The sequence below is a fragment of the Astatotilapia calliptera genome, chromosome 7 (genome assembly GCF_900246225.1).
Source record: "Astatotilapia calliptera chromosome 7, fAstCal1.2, whole genome shotgun sequence".
NCBI classification, from domain to species: domain Eukaryota; kingdom Metazoa; phylum Chordata; class Actinopteri; order Cichliformes; family Cichlidae; genus Astatotilapia; species Astatotilapia calliptera.
In genome coordinates, this window is record NC_039308.1 from 55,177,112 (window position 1) to 55,202,506 (window position 25,395).

Below are 25,395 nucleotides of genomic sequence, written 5' to 3' on the forward strand. Positions count from 1 at the left end.
GCCTTCATTAGTACGTTAAACAGTATAATCAGAAAAAGACTGAACATGTATGACTTGTATGGAGTAGTTGCTAAAGAGCTTTAAAAATACCTTCTGGAAAGTTACGCTTTAGAGAGGAGACCAAAGCAGAGATGTTTGGCAAAGACAGCGTATTGGCACAAAAACCTCACATCATCTATCAAGCACAGTGGAGGATGGATGATGGTTTGAACTCGTTTTTGCAGTCACAGGACTCGGGCAGTCGCTAAGTTGACCACAAACTCCTCTATGTACCAAAGTATTCAAGAGTTTAATGTAAGGCCTTCTGTCTGACAGCCAAAGCGTGGCTACAACTGGATTGTGCAACAGGATGTTGCATGCCCCAGCATAATACTTGCAAGATCCCAAAGCACAGCAGTAAATCTGCAACAGGATGGCTGAAGAAAAAAACTTAACCTGACAAATGCAAACCTCGAAGCAACCTTGAAATGAAGATTTGGAAAAGAATTCTTCTACAGTGATGTGACAGACTGATAAAATCCCACAGAAATTATTGCTGCTAAAAGTGAATCATAGGTTTTCTTAGGACTGTAGCCCTAATATGCTCATCTACAGTTTAGGGATGTTCGGTAATTCTAAGCAGTGATTATGGCAGGATAAATCTGGAACAGTTTAAATGATAAAAAGGGAACCAAACCAAACATCCCCTGCTTTTATGCCTCTAGAAAGAGGACCAAAAGGTTAAAAAAAAAAAAAAAAAAAAAAAAAAGCAAGCAGAAACTGCATGTAGAGCAGATTATCACACATGACTCCAAACTCTGAGAACGCAGCAGTGAATAAAAATATTCTTAAGTCTCAAAATGTAATTTATCCGTCCAGATTTCTCCCGATCACTTTTTGGAGCTAAACAAAAATAACACAGACACACCACATTTGTAACAATAAACTATTCTTTTTCTCATATTTACATTCGTACCTAATGTGCAAATCAATAATTTAAAGTAGTGTAAAACTCTTAAAGAAATACAAAATCATATCTTACAGTCCTAAACATGGTGGAGAGTCCATGAACTAGTCGTCACATAGAAACAAAGAGGAGCAACACTGCAGTGTGTACAGGAGAGAGACAGAAGCAAACTGAGAGAGCAGTGGACATCCTTGGCCAGGACACACTAAGTTAAGGACAGCATGGTACATTATCCAAGCATCACCAGAACAAACAGCAACACAAACACTGCGTCTTTACAGTAGTCATGTCAAATGAGCAGAAAGCACTTGGAGGCCTGGGGTTTCTTTTTTTGTTGGTTTTTTTTTGGAAAAGCCCCTCTGATTGGTTAAAGCACTGATGATCACAAAGGCTTGTGGTGCTCATAGCAGCAGGTGCTTCTTTTTAACGGCCTCTAGATATGGAAGAAGAACAATCTCACACTGGACCGGTGACACATCTATACTGCATGTCACCACATAGTGCTAGTAGCATGATTGCACATTGTGTTGTGTTGTGTGTGTGTGTCGGGGGCAACGGACATGTAAAAACACTTCAGACAAACACACATCGACCTGCTCTCACTACCCGCAGTTCTTCTCATCTAACACATTTACCAAGTAGCGCAGTCAACAGCAACTCAGAGAAACACACCATAAGCACTGCATATTTGAGAAGCAAATCATCCTATGCACATTGTTCAGTGTTTGGCACAAAAAAGAAACATTTTGAAAATCTGAACTGTACTTTTTTTTTCTTTTAAGAAGCCAGTTTGGCAGTGCTTGTGGACTTTTAGGAGGTTGACTACGGGCAAAAATGTGAAACAATGTCTTACACAATAGTTTGAGTCCAATTCCGAAACGGCAAACCTTTGCAACTTGGCTAGAACAAAGGTACACTTCACATATGAGAGTTTTACATTTCATCCTAATCCGACATTACAATCTCTAATGCTTACACATTTCAATTCCTGTAGTTCAAATTGGTTTACAAAAGCACACTGACGATCTTTTACAATGTACAAGACACAGTTAACCTACAGTAACTATATTATTGGTGCATAGACAAAATTGAGAGAGGGTGTAGCAAAAGAATCACCAATTTATTGCTTGAAATTCTAATATTATTCCCTCATTAGATTTATATTGATTGCAAAACAACTACAAATTTTTTTTTCCACAGAGATTTTGAAGAACCGAGCAGAGGTATTGCATTCAAACTGATTAAAAGAGATAAAATGTTCCTTCCTGACGAGATGCAAATGTTCTGCACTTTGAAAAATAAAGAAATTTCCTTTCCACATACAGAAAGTTACATCACAAAGATGACTTTTACTCTAAAACAAGTAAAAGACTAAATTGAATGAGACAGAAGTCAAACAAAACTACGATATCTGGCCAAAGCTGCTCACTGTTTCAAGTTCTGCTTCCCCCATCATAAAGTAATAACCTTTACTAACAAGGGAAGGGCGACGGGAATACACAAGCATTCTTCAACAAAACAGGATAATGTTTGCCATCATGTTATTCTAAATGCAGAGTGCAGATGGTGTTGTTCCCTCAGGTCTCCTGCAGACTTTTTGACAAGCTGGAGTAGCGGTGATGGCTATACAGGCCTCTGCATTTTGCTCTCCCTCTCCCTGCGTTTCACCTCCTCTCTGTAGCAGTAGGAGCAGTAGTTGTCTGTCTCTGGCCTACCGTAGAAGGAGCAGTTCTCCCTCTTGCAGCGGCGCTGCTGAAAGCAGTACAAAGGGCTTCCAGAGCTCCGCCCTTTGGTTTTATCTTGGTTGAGCCAGGTGTGAGATGAGTTGTCCTCATCGGCAAACTCAAGGCAGTCCTGAATGTCTCCCGCATCGAATCCATTGGTGTAGGTGTGGGACTTGTGTTCGCCAGGCATATTGTAGGACAGCGAATCTATGGTGTTAACAGTGCGGACCCCTGACAGGCGAGCAGGGCTGTAACTCTGGGATGAAAGTGTGCGGTTCTGCTGGGGGTAGGTGGCGCATGTCTTTAGAGTGCCCACCACAGGCTTGTAGGGGTCATCTTGGAAGATGGAGGATTGCATGTTGACATCTTGTAAGTGGATCACGCTGTGCCTCTGGATGGGCGGTGTATGGCTGTAGTGGGCAGACACAGGAACAGGCCCAGGTCTCTTAGCACCAATACTGGGGGAGGAGTAAGGCGCAGGGGTTGGGGCCGGGTGCGAGACATGGTGCAAGGCTGGAGGTGGGGTGAGAGGAGGGGCCGGGACAGAGGCAAGAGGCGCCGCGGGAGTGGGACTGTTCCTGCCCTGCATCTTGAGACCCAGCGGGGGCTGGGAGTTGTTATAGGGGTGTGTGTGGTGAGGCAGGATGGGAGAGCAGCTCTCCGGAGGTGAGCTGTCTGATCTCTCCCTCTGGAAGACACTCTCATGCTCAGGCTTCTTGACAGCTACCTCATTGGTGACAGCGGGCTTCTTTTCGACCTCCTTCCTTTTCTGGTCCTGCTCCTGGCTGAAGCGCTCCTGGGCGTTTGTCAAGTAGTAGCTGATCATCTCTTCGTGGAACTGGTGTCGATGGCTGGTGAGCAGGAGTCCTGCAAAAATGAACTTACGCTCCCCCTGCATGGCAGCCCGTAGGATGTTGAGGCTGAGCTTGACATCGGTGCTGTATTTCCAGTTTTCCAGGGTCTTGTCCCCTGAGCCTTTACCTGCACTGTCCTGTCTCTCAGTGGGCGAGGAGCTGGAGGGTCTGTCTCTGTCCGTGGGGGAAGGACTAGTGGCCTTCTCAGAAGAAGTGGAGCTTGCAGACTGGCCCGAGTCCTCCTTGCTTCCCTTGGTTGACTTAGCCTCCTTTTTCTTTGCCTTTTCCCCTCCGTTCTCCCCACTGCGACCTGAGCCAGAGTTAGATTTGTTCATTTTGCCATGAACAAGGCCACCCAGACCACCCATGTTCTTCTTCAGCTTGATTCCAAGGGTTTTGCTGAAGCTACCTAGTTTGTTGGCTACAGAGTCGGCCCGGCTCTTGTCTTTGTCTTTTCGCTGCTTGTCTTTATCCTTCTCCTTGCTTGGCTTGCCAGTGTTGACGTTAGAGTTGCTGCCGACAGACTCGCGGTCAGAGTCCATGGACTCGGCCAGAGACTGGACATCCTCACCTGCGGAGGCTGTGGGAGACTCTGGCTGAGCAAGGGGAGCCTGCACAAAGACACGCAAACACACACGACTGAACAGTTGTTCAAAATTTGCTTGTGGATTAGCACCATGAAAATTTAAGGGGAAAGCTTGCCGCAAAACTTTACCTACATATTTTCAGTGAATCCATCTGAATTATTGTGGGGTTGACCAGTTTTTGCCTAACAGAACGACACCTACACTGCACTCGCCTTGTGGTGCTCAAAACATGCAAAAAAATATCAGCGTCGCTTGACCGACCTTGTAGCTCATAGTGAGCACCTTCATGTAGTAACTACCTTTTCTTCTACCAGACTAGACCTGCTCTATCTGGGTCATGTTTTCTGATAAGAAACACTGCTGCTGAATTTTTTCACTTCTATTTTACCATGACCATTTGCACCATGAAGCAAGCGCCTTCTACTTCCATTCTATTAAACAGAAGAAAGACTTATCTACAGATGATTTTCCAAAAATTAAGCAAATCATGGAATGATAAACAGCACTACAGACCAAATATGCATTTTTAATTTTGAGGTAAACTTTCCTTTTCATGTATTCCCAATGAATTCCAAACAAAAAAGAAGAAGAAATCAAGTATAATTGCCTGTTTTCTATTTTTTTATAGCCAGTAAACACATAAATGTCTAAGATTATTGCTTTCTGAGAGTAAATAAAGCCGACTGATTGGACTCTGGGGCTTCGAGAACATCTGGAATGGAAGAGTCCCTGCATAGTGCTAAATTAACCATGACAAACAAGGCACACTTGTGTGAAGAAGAAAAAAAGGTTACCCTTGTTTCAGATGGAATTCGGATCCATGTTACATTCATGTAGTTGTGCAGCAGGTTTAGTTTGGCCTCCAGAGACAAGATGAGACTGGAGAAGGGGGGAAAAAAACACATGAATTAACAACAAGCAGTGGTTACAACACGTGTGTGACATTTATGACATATGTTCACCAAAATTTTGTGGCACATGTGGGTGTGCTATAGCATTTGTAGAAAATACTGACAAACTCTTTGAGCCATCTTGCACGAACGTGTTTCATTGTTCAAATGCAGAAGTGGAACCACGGCGCAAATAACGCCCAAAACGTATTGAGGGCAATATAAAGTCTTTTCTGCTTTGTTCACACTACAGCTTGTTGGGAGGATAAAATGACACCCTGACTGACAGGAATGTGAAACAGAAACTTCTTGCATAAACTCTTTCTTCAGCTCAGGCTTTCGCTGTTTCAGTGAGGCTCTACCTATGGGAACCTCACAATTTGCTCTTCCAGTGCTCTCATTCTTTTAAAGCGACTTGATCCTGAAGTAAATAATCTGAATTAAATCCTCCACATAGCACCTTGTAGGTGAACAGGCAGGACTCTCCTGACCTGCAGGTTTTACCCTCTCACGCCTTGTGACGCCGTGCGCCTTGTCGATAAGGATCGCCGAGTGATATACTGTACAGGACTTACTTGGCTAGCTTGGCATTATCATTGTCGTCCCTCCCCCACTCCCAATCCCTGCCGGGGTCCACGGCAAAATGGAGTGCCAGCAGCTTGTGCTCCGAGTCGGTCAGAGGGATAACAGCTGGAAGACATGAGATTATCAGAACATTAGCTTGGTCCAGCTTTACCACTGGAGACAAAATAGCATGCTACCACTTCTCTCAAGGCCATCGCACTGTCACAGCGAAAGCAAGCGGCACCGTAATGACACACTAGAATAATACCACGTTAATGATCCCAGATGCCTGTCAGTGTGGGGTAAAGTATACTGGAGGTGTATTCACGCCGTCATTTATTTTTCAGGCAGAGAAGTGACCATGACCTGTGACTGTCATTCAACATGACTCATTCAAACACAGAAGGGCCTCAGTCAAACTTGATTGTTTATGATGTAATGCAGACTGGCATGTTTAGTCTAGTCTAAACAGACTTTTATCTTTTCCACGAAGAAAATGAAAGGAAAGTATTTCTTTATTATAACTTGGGTTGAAACTGGTCTGGAGCCCCAAAGTGTTTTTATCATATAATACAACTGAAAGTTCTAAAAACAGTGCCCAAATAGACATTATGGTGAGACTGTTTTATCAATTACTGCTTCCAACATCACGACTGAACGTGCAATCCCAGCTTACACGCTGAAATACAGATGTGCTTACGTGTCTGCAACACTGAACAAACTCTGGTCAGACTGCTCTTACTAGTTTTGTTCAATGCTCTCCCATTCTTTCACTTACATTTACGTGGCATAGTGTTAACATTACCAAAATGAATAACAGCCCAAAACGACTAAAATAGGACCAACCACTCTGGAAAAGAATCTCAGAAACCCATATTGTATTCATAATAGAACAAAGAAAACATATCAAATGTTTAAACTGACAAAATGCACTATTTTAAAAACTTTTTAAATTTGATGGCAGCAACACATCTCAAAATAGCAGGAACAGGGACAATGCAAGGGTGGAAAGCCAAGTGGTACTAAGAAGAAACAGCTGGAGGAACTTTTTGCACATAATTAGGTTAATTAGCAACAGGTCAGCAGCATGATTTAGTATAAAAAGAGCATCTTAAACAGCCAGAGTTTCTCAGAAGTAAAGATGAGCAGAGCTTCACAAGCTGGGGGAAAAAAAGAGGTGTCGACAAATTGTGGAATAATTTTAGAATAATGTTCCTCAATGTGAAATTGTAAAGACTACAAATATCTCATTATCCACACTAGACGATATATTAAAAAGAATCATCACTGGGTGCCTGTGATCTTTGGACTCTCAGTTACCACTGCATTAAAAACAGACATGGAAATCACTATATGGGTTCAGGAACACTTCCAGAAATCCTTGTCTCCACAAATGGAGGTTAAAGCTCTATCACGCAAACACAAGAAGCCTGGGCTGAAACTCATTTAAAATGGACTGAGGCAAAGTGGAAGACTGTTCTGTGGTCAGACGGGTTTCGAAATGTGAAATTCTGGTTTTTTTGGAAAACACACAAGATCCTCTGGACTAAAGCGAACCCTCAGGTTTGATTGTATAAGGTTGCATTAGTGTCTATGGAGCTGCCAGCTTGCACATGTATTTACAGCTTTTAGAACATACGCGCTCCAATCCAGATGACATCAATTTCAGCGAAGGCCTTTAAAAATGCCTACTGCATCTGTTACAGCAGCATGAATCCCAGCGCTGAACTGGCCAGCCAGCAGTCCAGACCATTCACCAACTGAAAACACATCTGACGCATCATGAAACAAAAATATGACAAAGATGACCCAGGAGTATTGAGAATCCTGTATCATACAGCATTCCTCTCCCAGAAGTCCAGCAACTGGTCCCCTCAGATGCCAGACCGGATGTTAAACAGTGGTAAACATGGCTGATTTTTGGAAGCGTGTCGCTGCCATCAAATTCAAAACGAGCTAAATTTTGTCTTAAAACAGTACAGTTTAAACACTTGGCCTGTTTTCTATGTTCTATTTCTAGTTTTTGAGATTTTCAAATCATTACATTCTGGTTTTATCTGCGCACAATCCAAACAATTTCAGAGCTTGAGCGTTCTACATTTGACTGAAGCTGCATAAGCTAAATTTGGTTCAGTAATAGACTGCAATCAGACACAGCAGCAGAGGATAAGAGCCGGAGTGCTGAAATAATTCCATTCATGCTTATCTGATATGATCAACTACTTAGAAGCAGGAAGAGGTTTTCAACAGTAATCACTGGACACAGAACATAAAACAGACACCTACCCGGCCTCTTCTTGTGGGAAATGTGCTTACAGTGTGTACACAGTGCAGGCATGTACAGTACTTGTTTTGGTCTGAGTGTGTGGGTGCCTTTTAAAACAACCGTACATAAGGAGGACTAACTAGACCTCGCTGGCCCACATGACAGCTCTCCTCAGGCTACCTAGTGTGGGGGTTGTTGTCCACATGACAGCAGAGAGAGGCAGGCTGTTCGGGCTGGGGACATTCCAGCCTTCACTGTCAGACCCAGATGGAAGACGCAGTCTCCTCCCTGCTTCATCAATTCTTCCACTGCCAATAGGCTGCTCTGCTCTCCAGGCTTCACGGAGACACAGATACCAGCAGCAACTGCCCCTCCTGCGTCCCTGCACGTCAAATCCTCACTCTGTGCCCTCTTGCGTGTCTTTTTTTAAGTTCATATGCATAATGAAATGCACGCGATTAATCGTGCCAGGTGTCAAAATACTGGTGGGACATGCATCCTCGTGACGCTTGAAGCTCTCGAGACACAATTAGTCCAGCTACACCCACGCCAGCGTTAACCTGATCACTCATATATATCTGGCACCATTAGTCACAAATAAATGCCTGCTGGGTAAATATATTAATAAGAGCACTGATGACAGACATTTGTCCTTAGAGGTCACCGCTGCCTTTGACTGCTTGCAAATCACAACATATTAAACACAAACTTAAAATAAAGAAATAAATGCATGACCTATGCCTGCAGCCACACCGTCAGGCGGTAATGAGCACTGGCATGGCAGCGCTGTAAGCTGAGAGGAAAGGTGGTTTTCTTTATAGATGTTTTTTCCTAGAATGTCTTGCCCAGAAAAATTCTGTCATAATCGCAAACACACACACACACACAGCCAGCCAGAGGACAGTGAACCAGCTCCCACTCAGTTCCCACTCGGGTCATACAGCAGGCAGCAGAGGTCTGCGAGGTGCCGTCCGGGCTCCCACGATGCAGCTGTCCGTCTTTCTCGCCATTCCAAAGAGCTGTGTGTGCTGTTGTTCCCATTTGGGCCTGGTCCAAATTTAGAGATTCAACATTGCCAGTTGAGCTCTGGGGGACTAAAGTGTGCTGTAATGTATTTACTCTCCCTGTTGGCAGCTTTGTTTTGTTGTCCTTGAATGACCAATTTCCATACTTTATGGATGGATGACATCACAGCGCTGCATGGTATGCAAGCTGTGCACTCAGCAGCATCGCTGATAGCCTGCCTCACTTTGCTAAGTTTGCAGTTTGATTCGGGGAAATACGAACATACAAAACTTGGGTGTGACATGTAAGGAAACAGCAGTTAAATGAAAATCACTTGATTGGTCATAAACATATTTGTCCTTCTTTTTTGTTAGTCAAACAAAACAGCAGAATAAGATGTCAATGTGGCTTCTCCAACTTCTCTTTTTCCCCTCACTTAGACAAAGTCACCTTTTACAAGGTTTGATTGGCAGCAGAATCACGGAGTCAATGTTTCCCTCTGTATTGAGATTCAAGAACAATTTGTACTGTCTGGAAAATGCACAAATTTGAAATTCCTGACTTTGCACAGCTGCAGATTTAAAGGGCTCAATTCACCAGGGTAAACAGCAGCCATGCATGTAAACAAGTCTGAGCCTTTTCCCCAGAAAATCATGGTGGATAATAGAAGTGAATCACATCTGAAGCAACACAGAAAACTAGAATAAATACAATTTTAATGGCCATTCCCATATTGTTATACTTGATACTGCAGGCACAATGTCAAAAACCCATGTTCACATTTTGCTTTCAGGGAGCCAGAGCTTCTTGTGTTTTTTAAAAGTGGTCTTGAGCAATAGTTGTCCAGGCTTTCTGAAGGTCCTTCCATTTTTTGTTAGACACTAGCTGTTTGTTTACTCTTTTTTTAAATCAAATCCTTATAACTGACCATTTTCAGAGGAATGTTTTTTTCCTTTGTTATGCCACTTAACACTGACCTGTGAATCACTCAAGCATAAAAAAAGGCATCAAACAAGGGATGAACCAGTTTTGTGTCTACACATAACAGACAACTTAGCAAAGAACCTGTTTTAAATTGTATTTTTAGGCACTTTGTTGCTAGCAGCCTGTAATTTGTTCCCATTTCTTACCAAATACCAAAGATAACACCATAAATAGCAATTTTGCACCAACAAAGTACAAAAGAGCTATTAGGTGAAAACTTGATGTGTTTTGGCATAGTATGCAATCTGTCCTTAAAAAACTCTCAGAAACTGGATGAGTGGAGGACAAAAAGAAGAAGTAACATGGGGACGACTGTGGTTCAGGGGGTTGGGAAGCGTATCTGTAACCAGAAGGTCGCCGGTTCGATCCCCGGGCTCTCTGTCCTGGTCGTTGTGTCCTTGGGCAAGACACTTTACCCTACCGCCTACTGGTGCAATATGGCAGCCTTGCTTCTGTCAGTCTGCCCCAGGGCAGCTGTGGCTACAACCATAGCTTGCCTCCACCAGTGTGTGAATGCGAGAGTGAATGAATAGTGGTATTGTAAAGCGCTTTGGGTGCCTTGAAAAGCGCTGTATAAATCCAATCCATTATTATTAAAAAAAAAAATCCAGTGAACGGTTTCTGAAAAGTCAAATCCTTAAGAGACAGGAAACAAATCCAGGCAACAGGTCTTACAGTGTGACGAATGTAAAAATCTGCACAGAGGAGGTCAGGTGGAGGTTCTGTCATGGTTTGGTGTTGGTGGTGTTACTGCCAGTGCAGTAAAAGCATATATGCATAGAGAAGCACACAGTGGAAATGAATGTGTCATGGACTGACTTCACCAGAGCCCCGGCTTCAACATTATTGAAGCAATGTAGGATCATCTAGACAGAAGAAAAAGCAGGAAACATCCAAAGACCAGCTTTGAATGAACTATTCCTGAAGACTACTTGAAGAAATCACAAGAAAGCTTGCCTAAGAGAGTTCAGGCTGTGCTGAAGAATAAAGGTGGTCACACCTTTATAGCTATACTGTTTTCCGTGTATGGTTTCACATATTTCAATACGTCACTGCACCTACGTATTCCCCATTTTCTTTGCAAATATAAAGAAATGAGGGGTGCCTCAAGACTTTTTCACAGTACTGTATACTGTCCTTTTTTCAATAGATGTGGATCTGGAGAGAAGCTGTGTAGTTAAATGACACTGTTTTGTAGGTGGTCTTTGCATAAAAGTTGTCCATTTACTTTTCATTCAAGAGAGTGTTAGAAGTGTGATGATGTGATGCCAAAGAAAACCTGGAAGTGTTTTGGTTTTAGGAGCAGAGCTTGAAATAGCTCCAGAGTTTTCCAGAGGGTCAGTTCCTCTCATAGATTTTTTAGCCACAGAAGCACAAACAAAATCATGAAAGACAGCAAGTGGCATCTACTGAGGAGCTAGTCATTATTACACAGCTGGTGACCATAGAAATGTGCACAGGTCTCTAGGTTCACCTGACTTCCTCACCCAAGCAAACCACTTGACTCTTGAGGGGAAAAAAAGGGGAAAAAAACCCTTAACAAAACTGCAATAACCTCTGGCTTCAGTCACTCCTCACGTGTTGTTTTTTCATCCGCCTTCAGTGCAACCCCAGAAGTCATGCAGGCATGCTATAAAAGGAGCAGAAGCATGATCTGTCAGGGTGATTTAGAGTCAGGTTACTAGGAAGGACTCCACTATAATCTTCCACACAGAGGGCGGAATAAAGAGCCACTATTCTAACCCAGTCCCTGACACCTGAACACACACAAGGCCAAGAGACCCTCGGATGCTCTTCACTGTGGAAGAGGGAAATTGAGAGTAAGCATCCACCTGAGACGTCCACACAGTGGCCTTACTGTCAGAAGAGCGGGTTGGTTTGCTGGGGCCCCAAGCATCCCGGGACCCTGCCCATATGTGGTGATGTGGTGAGGTCTTCGGGGCTGGCTGGGTCTGGCTCTGCCCTAGTTGGCAGTGGAAGATTAGGTCTGTCAGTCAGACTGACCGCCTGTCTGTCTGGCAGCCGTACAGAGATATGAACCAGCACGGCCGCACAGTACTGCATTGAGAAATTTACAAATTCTATTAAAATGCAGACGCACGTTATAAAAATGTGTGCATAAAAGAGAAATATGCATAACACATTTTCAGATGCTGACACTCATATTGAAAGCAGTCCAGAATTGTATAAGAGCCATGCAGTACGGGTTATCACATGGCATACTGGAGAAAGACTGCAGATGAAACACTTTCTGATCCTATCGCAGTACACTCTGTACCAGAAGGAAAAAGTACAGCCACGCAGTGGTGTTGTGATCAGGCTGCTGTGTGTTTTTTGGGTATATGCACCATCTGGTGGACAAGAAGAGAATCCATCAGCCCGCTAAATCCCCAAACACTAGTGTAAGTATTCAGTAGTTCTCAGCTGTGTGGTAGACTGGCTTTGATGTGCTGCTGGGGCATTAAAGAGAATGACTGCAGGGCAGGAATGGCAGGTTAGTAATCATGTCTGTCTGCTAGCCTGCAGTGGTCATAGACGGACTTAATAACTAGGTTGGTGTTTGATGACCCAGATTAGGACCTTGAATATTCAAAAAAGCGAGAGAGAGAGAGAGAGAGAGAGAGAGAGAGAGAGAGAGAGAGAGAGAGAGAGAGAGAGAGAGAGAGAGAGAGAGAGAGAGAAAGAGGAAGAATGAAACTGCTTGTTCGCTTGCGAGTGAGAAAAAGAGACAGAGACGGAGTCAGCCAGCTGCCCCCGCAAATGACACGTGAGTTCCACCCACTGAGTCAGATACAGAAGAGTGCCGTGACTACTAAGACTGGTTGTCAGGGAGATCCACTCTGTTTATCAATTAAAAACGTCCGTGTGAGAAATGCTCTGACCTCAAGAGCGAGCAACGCACCCAGAGTGGGAACGCTGGCATCTGAGTGAACAAAACAAGCCTTGCTCAACACAAGGGACAATCCACACTTCCTTACCACAACATAACACAATCAATATGCTCTGCACAGCATCGTGTCACAAATTCCTGTGAAAGAGGCACACATATAAACACACACCCCTACTCTGACAAATTAAACTCACAACAGTGACTGCAGGTGAGCTTTGAATTATTCGGTCAGCTCCTAATAAGAAGAAGAAGCGTGCTGTCCACTTTCCTGCATGTTGGCCACTTTCTGGTTCCTGCTGCCAACTGGCCTGTTTAAATAATGGATCACGAGTAATTAGACTGCTGTCTCATACATTATTCACCTCTAGCAGGACAGGCAGACCACTCGCCTTCCCTCTCGCAGTCCTCCACCCACCAAGTTAAAAGCAATGGCTGTCAAACTACTGCAGATGTTGTCAGAAAAAAAACCTTGAATTTTCATGAACAGGAGGTCAAGAAAAGGTTTTGCATTAAAGATTCCCACCTGAGGATGCCGTCGGCTCTTTCTGTCAGGGTATAGAAGCGGTTTTTGGTTTAATGGTGGACATCTTCTTACCTTGCTCGCGCTGCTGGTCTCTCTGCTCCATGGACACCAGTGCGGAGAAGTGCGCCTGATCGTAGGCCAGGACCAGTGGGGAGCAGTGACAGCGGCTCGGGGGCACCTCGAGGGGCAGATAGAGCCCTCCAAACGGGATGGGAGCAAACGCTGGAATTCAGATAGAGAACCATATTTAGTTTCACTCTATCGCTTGAACTGCTGTACCAGAGAGGAGCGAGTCGACATGCGTTCAAGTCTACCTTCTCCTCCCGAGTCTCTGAGCATTGTATCAGCCACCACTACAATTGGCCTGTGTAGCACGTGGGCCAGCACAAACACATGGAACTCCTCCAGACTCTCATAGACCGGATCCTCTGAGTTATCCACCCTGAAGGGAAAAAAACCCAAAAACATTACATTACACACTGCAACACTGTAGCAATTTCCTGCTTCTGTATTGAGGCCAGCCAAAATAGCAATGTCCATGCCAATCATATGCCTAATCTGATCCTCTTGAATCCATTTCCCATTTGGCTCGCTTTAACAGACAGGACAACGATGCCCATCCTGTCATACATGTGTTTCAGTAAAAGAGAGCAGGAGAGGAAAACGAGAAAAGGGAAGGGAGAGCCATAGCTCTCAGGCATGCAGCCACCAGGGAACCAGAGGATGTACAACAATTAAGTTGTCAGCCACACAAACAGCCACGCTGCCAAATTCACTCTAATAAAGAGCCTCTTAATATGCGATCCCACTCATCCTATTTAGGGCCTCATCTCACACTAGGACCATCAAACATCCCTAACCTGATTACCGTATCACAGTCAACCTCAATGAGAGGTTAAAAACACCAGATTAAATGAGGAAATGATTTCCTTTAACAGAAATTTTTCAGCACTGGACGGCATTGCACCAACATGAGGAATAACACAGAAAAACTGTGCTGTTTTCAGATGTCGCACTCACAAAGAAACAGTTTGCAAGGAGGTTTTTTTTGTTGTTGTTGTTGGTTTTTTTTTACATTTCACTTTCAACTGAAACAAAAGTTAGTGATGACGAGCACAGATAACCACAGCCTCCTTAAATGGCACTGTATGTATTTCAGCAGACACCGTGATGAGCCTGTCTGTCCGTCAGAGCGGTTTTCACTTCACTATAGCGAGCACCTACATGAGAAAGTATGTATGTTTATTTCAGTGAATATGGAAACAGAGACAAACCACAAGTTTCTCTGCGTAGGAGGAGGAAACCAGAGTACGTTTCAAATCTGCCTCTGTAGCCTGAGATAAACCCTGCGTTACCCTTATTTATGCAGCTTTCTGCAGCTAAAAGTAACCCACAGCTCAGGGGAGGTTCACAGCTCAGATGATTAATACTGACAACAGCCAGTAGATGGCACAGTTTCACGCGTTAGCTTCAGCAATGTTATTAAAGGGAGGCAGCGGTTCTGAAGAGAAACTGTCCAAGTGGAAACAATGAGTTTCCCTGACAAATTGATTTTACTGAGAAGGTCACTTTTGTTTTAGCTGTGGGCTTTGTGCAGCGCTTCACCACACAGGGTTAGGAAACAAAGGAGGGTTGTAATGTAGGATTAAAACGGCACTGCTCGCTGCTGCATTTCCGTTTCGTTCCGTTCATTTTATGCAGTGATTCAGGAGCAACTTTTGCTGAATTTTGGTCAGTGGTAATGTGTCTGGGAAATTGAATGTGCTTGTGGGCTCGACTGTAAGCCCGTACCCTCCACTGGTGTTCCCGTTTTTGCTGAGGTGACTTCGAGGCTCGCTGGAGGCCAACTTTAGCAGTTCGTTCCACTCTTTCTCCCACTCCTCTTCGGTGTACACCAGCCCCGACTGCAGAAAAAAAAAAGAAAAGAAAAGGAAATTCTGATTAATATGCACAGTGTTCACCCAGACAGCCCATTTTTTGCCATTGCAGCTTGCATTTGTGGACATTTTGTCATTTTTCCACCGTTAATGAGTGTTTGGTAAAAGAGAAAATCAGGAGATACGGGTAATTAGAGACAGGTGGCTGACATGAAACAATGCTCCGTGCCCAGACGCAAACCAGGACGCTGCGTTACATGAGATGCATCTTAGATCACTGGGCCACCAGGACGCCTTGGGCGTTTTTAAAACATGAGCATCTGGACTACTTCTTAGGGCTGAGCTATCTTTGGTGACACCATTTTTCTAATAGATTTTAAAACTCTTTAATACATGAATATCAAGAAAATGGAGGAAATGTAGAGGATTTGACAGTATTAGCGGCACTGCTACTAATGCACGCTTGCGATCATGGAAAGATCATTTTTTATCAAAGCAAAAAAAACTAAAAGTGCAAAATCGGAGACTATTAACTGCGGCTCGTTTAATGCTTGCTTGCTCATATGGATTTATTAATATGTCATTAATGAAAGAGGATGCGGTGCATTTAGGAGTTTCAGTGTGTGAAGACTGACGCTCTCCCTACCTCCTTGTTCTGTTGCGTCTGCTGCCACCTCCATCTCCTCTTCAGAGCGTCTCTCTCCGCTCCGCTCTTCATCATGGTGTACAGGGACTTCCTCAGCATCAGGTCTCTGTCATGGAAGCCCCACATCCCTGATAAATGCACACACATGACATGTTGCTGAATGGTAGGACAGAGGAGATGAAACAATGTGGCCATTACACACAAAACAAGATTATGTTGATAAATCATTCAGAGGTGTCCATGGCTTTTTATTAAAAATGTCCTTCATCACTCCTCAAACAGCCTCAGTTGTCTGACAGACACAGTAGATTGCATTAACTCCGGTGTGCCTAACCCTGTGCTGCTAGCAGTCCTCACACTGAGGAGTCAACCACCTCTTTCAGCAGATACCTGAATATGGCGTTGTCTCTTAAACCCTACGGCTGAAAGTCTCCTGCAGTGTATAGGTCACTTTCCTCCTTCCCTTCCTTGCTTCCTTGGCTTTCTCCAGCTCCATCATTCGCAGACTATTCCTTATATTCAGCAGCTGCTCTGCAGCACTGACATGGTTTTTAGATAGACATGACACCAGCTCGCACAGCTGATGCTTAGAGAAGCGCTCCATTATTACCGGGTTTTTGATTCAAGCGTAAATTATGAATAGTGAATAACTCACCCAACGAGGCAGCATGCAGGAGGCAGTTCCCATCCCCTGTGGTGGCCAGAGGGAGCAGCTTCTTGCAGCTGGTGCACATTGTAGACCACCAGTTCAGACGACCTGCGCACAACAGCGAGAGCAACACGAGGATGTCAGAAAATACACTTATTAATTACATCACAGAGGCAAGAAAACACACAGTTTTTCCAACAAGCACAATTTGTTTCAAAACCAGCACGTCTCCCTAAAACAAGTTCCTCCTCAGCCCAACTTTTACAGTATGTACAGCTTTCCACTTCATCATAGCCGTGCTTGCATCCCTGAGGGAGAGACGACTGTTTCACAGCCCTGGGCACCACACAGTGCTTTACTGCAGCTAGCCGCACTGCTCTGAGCCGGGGGTGATCTGACTGCATCATTTATTTAACAACATTAAACACAGAAGAGCGTCTGAATGATTTACCCCTCAGTGTGGATGGGCTCAGAATGCAGATGTTTTCTCGATTTGCAGCTCCTGATTTTATTTCTCACAATAAATATTCGTTAATTGTCTAGAAAGTTGGACTAGCTTGACTTATCAGCGCTTTTTATGACGTTACATCAAAGAGTAATACATGTGCCCTGCACATGGAATATTACGGCTGAGAATCAACCACCCATGAAGAAAGGCAAATTCACAACTGGTTGTACTTTACTGTACCTTTTCCTAATTGCAGAGATATGCACTTTATAGTAGTGGCTAAGCTTTGGTACCCACAGTCTGCGATTTATAAAGTTTAGAGTAAATTTGCAGCAGTAAATCCATCACTTTTTCACAAGAGATCAGATAAATCTTGTGTTTATCTAAATATTTAACTATAAAGACACTGATTCTGTCCTATTTATGTGTTAACGGTTAATTGACCCAATATTTCTCTGGCTGAGTGTTCGCAGACCTTGAACAGAATCAAATTTAGGAGGTTTTACAGTCTCTGCAGTTCTGGTGTGGAAAAGTCTGCAGGAAGATTGGAAACTTCTCTAACTAGTTTCTCTCCGTAGTTCAAAGCGTCGGCTGGGATATGAATCCTTTGGGGTCCAGGATGCTTTGAATTAGCTGTTGTCATCTCCCTTCCAGATGATGCTGCTACTCTGATTTGCTCAGTCTCTCTGTCTTAATTTCAGTCTAGCCCCCTACATCTGTCTGCTTCACTGACTTTCAGAGCATTTTCTCACTGCTACTGCTTTGTTAGACGAACATTTTATTCTCACTAAACTGAGAATATGGGGAAAAGCACGTATCCCATATCAGTAGGAGCAGAAGGACTTTAAGTGAATGTATAACATCCTACAGTACTCACCAGCCTGCTCCAAAGCCATCATGGTTGACTGCTCTATCAGATCTCTTTCTATGAAGCTCCTAAAGTCTTCGCTGTAGACGCTGAGGTCCGGTAGCTGGAATGTGTAAATGGGCATCTCAAGAGGGAACTGCTCGCTGGTACACTCACTAGCCACCTGCAACCGTGCCAGGGAGACGATAGCAGAGCTGGCATGGGAGATTCCACGCGAGAGACGCTTCTCTGAAAATGAGAGACAAATGAAAAGTGAAGGGACGAGTGGAAAGCAAACTGAAAGATGAAAGAAAAAGATTTCTTTGGATCTTGGCGATGGTCGCGCTGAGGTGGCTACCTTGTGCATTGTCCTCCTGCTTCTGTGCACACGGTCTGTCGATCTTGCTGACATGGGTGGGTGTGTCACGCGTCTCTGGCTGTTTGTAATAGCGGCCCTCGTTAAAGACCTGCGGCAGGTTGGCAGTGTGGACCTGTCTGAGCTCCTCGTAGTCATTTAGAGCAGCACTGAGGTCCCAGTTTTTACCTGGAGGAGAAACACACAAATTTTTTATTTAAAAAAAAAGGCTTTTCTGAAAGAAAAAAAAAGCCAACATTCACAACAAGACACTCTTAACTACAGCTTACAGTAAACAGGGTTATCTCGTGGTAAAAAAAACTACCTATGCTACCTATTGTGGGAAGTAAAGGGGAACCCTGGGACAGAATGCAAAAAGCTGCTGAGTATGCTGCAGATAAGCCACATAAATCATTTAGCACAGATAAATTCCGACAAATTCCTATATCTTAAAAATTTTAAAGAATGAGCTTCAGTTATAACGATACAACATCCATATGGAGCAAAGTCACACAGTGCTTTTGCCCGAGGAAAACACGCTGCTTCACGTAAAATACAGACTTGGATATCGAGGTTATAAAGACAGTGAAGGGAAGCAGATCCATTAACATTATGACAGCAATATCCTGATGTGCAAGGAGGGACCCACAAAGAGACCCACACACATACTGGCAACACATGCAGAGACACAGTTGTCTCCTCTGGGTGCTGTCTCTCTAACAGAAATCCCCTCAAGGCTTTAAAGACACGAGTCAAGTCTCAGTCTTATTATACCACAGTGTGATATTTTTTAACAATGCCATAGGAACTCTCTGCAAACCAGTCATTTCAAAACCCACGGGTGTGTCTTCGTGTAATCGGAGCATGTTCGTGAGTCAGAGTCCATTAATGGAAAGCCTTTGTAAAAAGAGACCTGCAGGAAGTTGTCCTCTCTTGCTGACTTCCAGACACGATGATTGCGAAGCGTCTGGATATGAGAACCGACACCACTAATCGCTGTCTCTCACATCAATCAATGCAAAGCTTATTTCGCTCTATGGATCTCGGTATCTTGAGCTACACAAATACAGGAATACAACTTATGGTCCAGCTGCACAGCCACTCAGCACCTAATGCACTGTCTTTAAAAGCTTCCACATTAGCCTGCTATTAACTTTGGTTTGGAAAGCACTATTTCAACGCTTTCATTTATAATGCCTGTCGTCTGCAAAAAAAAACAAAACAAAAACCCACATAAATTCATGCAGTATGAACGTACATCACAATCTGAATACAATAAAGGCCCAAAACCAATTCAACAGTGTAGATTCAATACTTAAACAGGCCTCTAGGGGGAAGCACCACATGTGCTCTGTCATGTTTCTCTGTCTCTTCACACCAACTTGATTCAGACCGCAGGGTCACAGAGCAGCTGTTTGATTCAAGCCTCTAAAACTAAGACAACATCAGACCAAAGCACAATACTGAAACAGCTCATCCAGGCTCTTGTCTGCCTTGTCTGAGTGCACGGTCTTGTTTGGTGTCTGTGAGTGTCACGTGTAGTCCACCGAGGTTAGGTGCCAAAACAGAATCAGGAAAAAAAACTGACAGTAGCAGAGAATCGGACGCTCAAAACTCTCACTCTTCATCCGAAGAGACGAAACTGGATGTACTATATACACCCAGACAAAAAAAAAATTCCAGGACACATGCGTGCTGCCAGCACTCCACGAGGATTTCATCACCCTAATGGATGCCTGATTACTGTGGTGCACGCTTTTATTCCTGTAAAGCAGACAAGAATGCGTTTGCACTTATGGTTCAGCGTGCTTCACTTTATGCTAAATTAGATGAAATCACAGAATTTCCTGTGGACGAACGAAGAGTAGAAACGCACAACATATATATCTACTGAAGCTGATTCAACCAGCTATCAATCAGCTTTCTGAGGCCGTGTGCATTTTGCTGCCTTTTCTTTTTTTTTTTTTTTGGAGCTGCACCCAAGCTATACAAGTGCCAGTAACACTGTGCTCCTCAATGAGTTCCAATGAATGGGCACAAAGCTTTCTCTGGGGAGCGCCCTCGTAAAACTGTCACACTGGCCTCTAAATCAGCAAGCTTGCTCTCCGACGCAGGCCCCTCTCCTCTCCGCCCGTCTTCTGTTTTCTTTATTTTCCGTTCCGCTTATTTCCTCTTCTCTGCTCATGGCATAACTGGGAGCAGCCGATCAAAACAATACATATAAATATTTAGATTTCGCAAGAAAAGAGCGCGTAGTCATCTCTTACCTTCCAGCAGGTCTCTTGCCAGACCTGGTTCTGCCCCGGTGGACCGAACAAAGTCTGACAGGACCGCATCCATGTCCAGAGTCATGTGATCATGTGTGTGCGCTGCCCAAGGTGCAGCGGTGGCCTTGGTGGACGCCAGGCTTCACGTTCTCATCTGAGGTGGAATATGGAAAAAAAAGGCAAAGAAAAACACAAGCAGGTTTTAAACACAATGTTCAACAGCATCAGCCACACCTTTAAAAACGGATTCCTCACTAACCCCTTTGAGAAGAGACTGCCCCGCTGCCTCGTTTTAATCCTAGCCAGCAGCTCAAGCCAGCTTGTACTGGTGTGCAATGCTTTATAGAGCATAGTTCATAGTAATGTGAAGAGCACTCAACTCCCAGCACTCCTCCCAGCCTCTTCTAACATTCACAACATAATAACCAGCATCACAGATGCAATATGAAAACCACAACCAGGACTCACCTGCTTATGCCCAAAGAATCTGGCCAACTGCCCATGAACATAACAACACTGAGCTTCTTCCAGCCACTGAGTGTCAACCTGTGGTCTTTGGGTATGATCCAGTATCTGAACACATCAATATACTGATATTATTGATGTAGACAGAGGAAGGATGCCTCTGACTATTAGTGTAGTTGTGTGATTCAGTGTGATGTTATTTAGTGTGATGGGATTTTTACATCATGGCTATAACACCCGAGCTCTAATCATCAACAAACATTGCCTTGTTAGGTCATAAATAACACAACTGCGCACGCGCACTCACTCCCTCGGTCTATGGAATGAATGAGTCCACGCATAGCTTTCATTCCCCTTCCTTCTGTGTGGGTGACGGGGAAGCTGAGCTCAGAGCATTGTCAGTGAAGAAACAAACACCTACAGGCTGGAGCTCTGACACCAGGCCTCTGTGTACTGAACAGAGGTTGGAGAACAGTTCAGATGTGAAACTTTGACCTTAAGAGGAGTGAGAGCATGTTGGAGCCATCCAGATACTCTGCCCACGCATGAGAGAGGCAAGCAGGACAGAAGCGCTAGCTCCAAGTGCGCCACAGGGACTGGACTTTCCATCAGGGTTCGGATAAGCTTTGTGGGCCGGCAGACACTCCCGCTTCCGAGGTTACAGAAAACCAGTGAAATAATCAAAAAGCATAATGAGGGACAGCAGAATATCGTGGCATCTTTTGCTGAGCACTACAGAAATTTTTTTTATTTCAAAGTGTCCCCTCAGTCAGTATTATCAGCACATGGAAATTAAAGGCACGAGACATAAAAGAATATAACTTGAGTGCTTTTTGATTGTTGGCATTAGATTTAGAAACATCATTCTTCAAGACCCAGCAACTTCAGTCTTTGTCATATGCATTATTAATGAGTTAAAGCTGCACTTAAGCTTTAGTTTAGCTGACCTACTTAGTGTGCATTGTGTTGAATGTAGATTATTGTACCGAGAGAAACAGGAAATGCAACATTTACAGTGTTCGACTGTGAATAATAAAGCTATGAGCCAACGTTTATAATTTTGGCTTTTTACATACTTGAAATTGGACATTTTCTTTTTATAACCAACAGGCAAACTTTTTATTTCAGCCATAAATACCACTTAGAGAAAATTCTAAACCCTTGAACGCAGTCTGTGAGATATTTATCTTCTTTGAGGACTTAAGAGGCACCAATTGTGTGCGTAATTACACTATAAGGGCTCAATATGGATTAATAGGCTGCCTATCAGGGTATCAATAACGCTTTGCAAAGGAAAAATCTTTGACGAACGGTGGAGAAGGAATGAGAGAGAGCGCATTCTTTAGAAGCCAGGGTCTCATCTTTTCCCATAAGAGCAGCACTACTGAGGTCATTTTCCCTGTGGGAGGTAATTATGACTCAAACACCCAAATGTATGCTTTTCTACTTGATGTAAAAACATGTGGGCCATAATAACTATAGGTCTATCTAGCTTCCTGTTAGTCACCAACTCTGTTGGCTTTTTCACACTTCTGCAAAATGTGAAGGCAAGTTGACAAATGCAGCAAAAGGACTGAAACTCAAATGCAACTTCTGTACCTCTCAGGGTCATTTTTGTAGAATATGGATGAACTACTTTGGAAAACTGACCAGTAACGTTTCCTTCAAACTGTAATATCCAGATATAGATCAGTATAAATTCAGGAGTAAGCAGTTTTGGAATGTAAATGAGTACAATCATTTGGCTGCTGTTGTTAAACAGGTTTTTTTTCTCTTTACTTTAGTTTGATTTATATCGTTATACAAACTGTAAAAAATGGGACTTGTAGTAGAGGTAGTACTTGGATGGTACTTCCCTGAAAACCTCCAAACCTGTGGAGATCTGTGCTCGCATAACAAAAAACTGAAGCTACACAAAAGTTGTTGCAGAGCTCTGTGTACACTTTGTGATGACCATATATGTCTGACTCTGACCTGAGAAGACCCTCGCCTTTTTGCAGAAGCAGAAAGCACATCACTTCCAACACTTTTCTGTTAAGCGTTCTGTGCACACGTCTTACCATAAGTGTATAAAATGTGCCCTATTGTGACATTGTACACATCAAAGCGGTCAAGTTATCTCCAGCTTGATCAACTGCCATGAAACAGTAAAACACTACTTCCACTTTAAAGTGGATCTTACACGCCGTTTCTTATTTTCTTCCATAGATTTAGCATTACAGTGGTGGATAATCATGTTAACCATGGCCAAAGTTTCAAATACTGTGGTCAGCACTGGATAGGTAATCCCACAGTGTCAGAGAGATAATATTCCTTATACAATGATCTCAGGCACAGTTCTTGCTAAGAACACAGAAGCCCCACCCACCTGCTTGTTTAAACCTTCTGTATGCAAAAGAAAGCTGGCTCAAGGTAGTGTCATATACCATGCATAACTGTTCTGTTATTTACTGTTTTGATGGTGAGGTTTTTGCTCTGTGAAACATGTGAATGGACGTCACACAGAGAAGGCTGGAAGTGAAATCAACTATCCGGTCGTTAAGTGATGCCGTGAGGAATCCTACTTCCGGGCCTAAAGTAGTCTGCGTTTAATATGGCTTTTGTGTTGTTAACATGTTTAATGTTTTGTATTTTCTTCTATTTAATCTCAAAAAGCTCCTAAAACAGTCAGTGATCACTGTTGACCTCCCTCGGCTTTTATTACCGCTAATCATTTATTTAAGCTCAGTTTTTAAAACCTTAGGATGTAACTACAGCCCAGCCCATGCAGCAGTATATGAATGACTAACCTCGTATTGTGAATGGATTATCTCAGTTGTTCTCCTGGCTGAAGTTTGGTCCTTTTACAGCATCCTGCCATGCGATTACATTTGTTCCTGACCACCGAGAACACTCGCGTTAACTTTTATCGAGTGGAAAAAAAGTTAGCTTGTTTATATTATGCTAACATAGCTGTGTCGCTAGCGGTCACGTAGCACATCATTATATACCAGCTAGCCCAACTTCAGTAACCCTACAAACGTCACTGCTGTTTAGTTTTCTGTCTTCATTTATGTTGGAAGTGATAACAGAGCTGTACGTTTTAATTTGTTTCCAAAACCCCGCAGTCAGGACATGCTATATTGTATTTAGATAGAAGCTAGCGAGCTAACTTCCTGCTAACTTCTAACTCGTTAAATGCCATAAATTCTGTTTTCGTGGATGCCTGGATGTTAAACTCAATTGTTACACCTGGTAGAGCAGAACGCTGATCATTTTATTAAAGATGAAAGACTTTAGACAGTTTTTCAACTCTCAGTAATGCCATAGTGATCGTTTGATATATGGACCTGCAGCGGAGTTTAGGCCCAGGCACGGCTAGTGACGTCAGACTTAACGACCGGATAGTACCCATGCCCATCACTCAAGAAAACAAGATGCCCACTGCAGAAGTGCTGCTCACTGATGTGTTTGTGACAAAGTGGGTGTCTATGACAGCCACATCCAGCCAATGTTATTATTGTCATCTACCAGCTGAATGTGACAACACTGATGATGTGATGCAACTTTCTCTCTTTAGGTGGTGATACATACATTCTGTATTTTCGCTGAGGGTTGTTGAGAAGCCATCTGATGACCCACAGAACTGCCAGGACCAGACGGTGGGCTAGTCCATGACTTCAGAGGCAGCAGAGGAAAGGAAGACACTGGGGATGCAAAGAAGAGAATCCTGAAACACACAAAAACACTGAACATTAGCATCCAAAAAAAATTTCAGTTGGCGAGTCTGTGGAGCAAACTCTGTGACAATCAGCACTTCTTGGTTTTCAAGTATTGCTCACAAAGGTGTTTTTAGGTTCATTACCATGCTGGAAAATGAATGCATCTCCACAAAGATGCAAACCTGAACACGTCTCTGATGACTGGAGTGCTACTTCTCTCTTGTCAAGGTGGAGTGGATTTGAAGCAGGTGGCCAACTCCAGAGAAGGCAAATAAATGAATAAATAAATCATTTTGCAAGAGTGGTGAAGTGATTTAGAGACCACTACTCATTTTCCAAGACCACAACTAGACTATATTTTGTTGATTTGGGGTGTTGCTATTTTCATTTTACAAATGTGGTTTGTGATAAAGTTGCTTTTCCACCTCTCTGTGACTAAAATGTGATTTAATTTTGTATTTACTTTACTTGTGATGCTTGTGCTTTGGACAGCTGACCCAGCATCCTTAAAAGTGCCATGCGCTGCCCACTTATGAACCTTAAGTCTAGCTACAAATGGGACCCATTTGCTAAGAATAATGATCCACTTTCTGTCACTCTCACTTACTAACACCTATCACAACACTAATTAGTTAACAAGGTTTGACTGGAATAACAGGTGAACAACGGCTACAAATTAATTAACTTAAACAAATCTCTAGCGATTTAATCAATGCTTGAGTGGCATCTGATTCTTTTTCATATGCACTGCATGTGCCCTGAACTTTTATAGACATCACCCAGGAGAGCTGTGTGTGAACGCCTAGTGGCAACTTCCAGGGCTGAAAAATAAAGCCAACATGAGTGCCAAAAACTTGAGGCTGAGTCTAAAAGTGAGTCAACTGCCAAACACTCCAAATTAAAATGC

The 25,395-nt window shown here is 43.4% G+C and overlaps 1 protein-coding gene across 1 annotated transcript; it reads right to left on the reverse strand.

Moving 5' to 3' along the window:
* Window positions 1–911: 911 nt before the first annotated feature.
* otud7a (OTU deubiquitinase 7A) lies at window positions 912–24,827 on the reverse strand. The gene is made up of 12 exons (XM_026175895.1): window positions 24,361–24,827; window positions 20,323–20,476; window positions 18,059–18,244; window positions 17,731–17,949; window positions 16,412–16,513; window positions 15,757–15,884; window positions 15,025–15,137; window positions 13,548–13,675; window positions 13,306–13,455; window positions 5,577–5,691; window positions 4,906–4,990; window positions 912–4,135 (listed from the first exon to the last, which is right to left on the reverse strand). Exons 2-12 carry the CDS (start codon window positions 20,405–20,407, stop codon window positions 2,570–2,572), a joined length of 2,877 nt encoding a protein of 958 aa, XP_026031680.1. The 5' UTR covers window positions 20,408–20,476; window positions 24,361–24,827; the 3' UTR covers window positions 912–2,569.
* Between the last annotated feature and the right edge of the window lie 568 nt (window positions 24,828–25,395).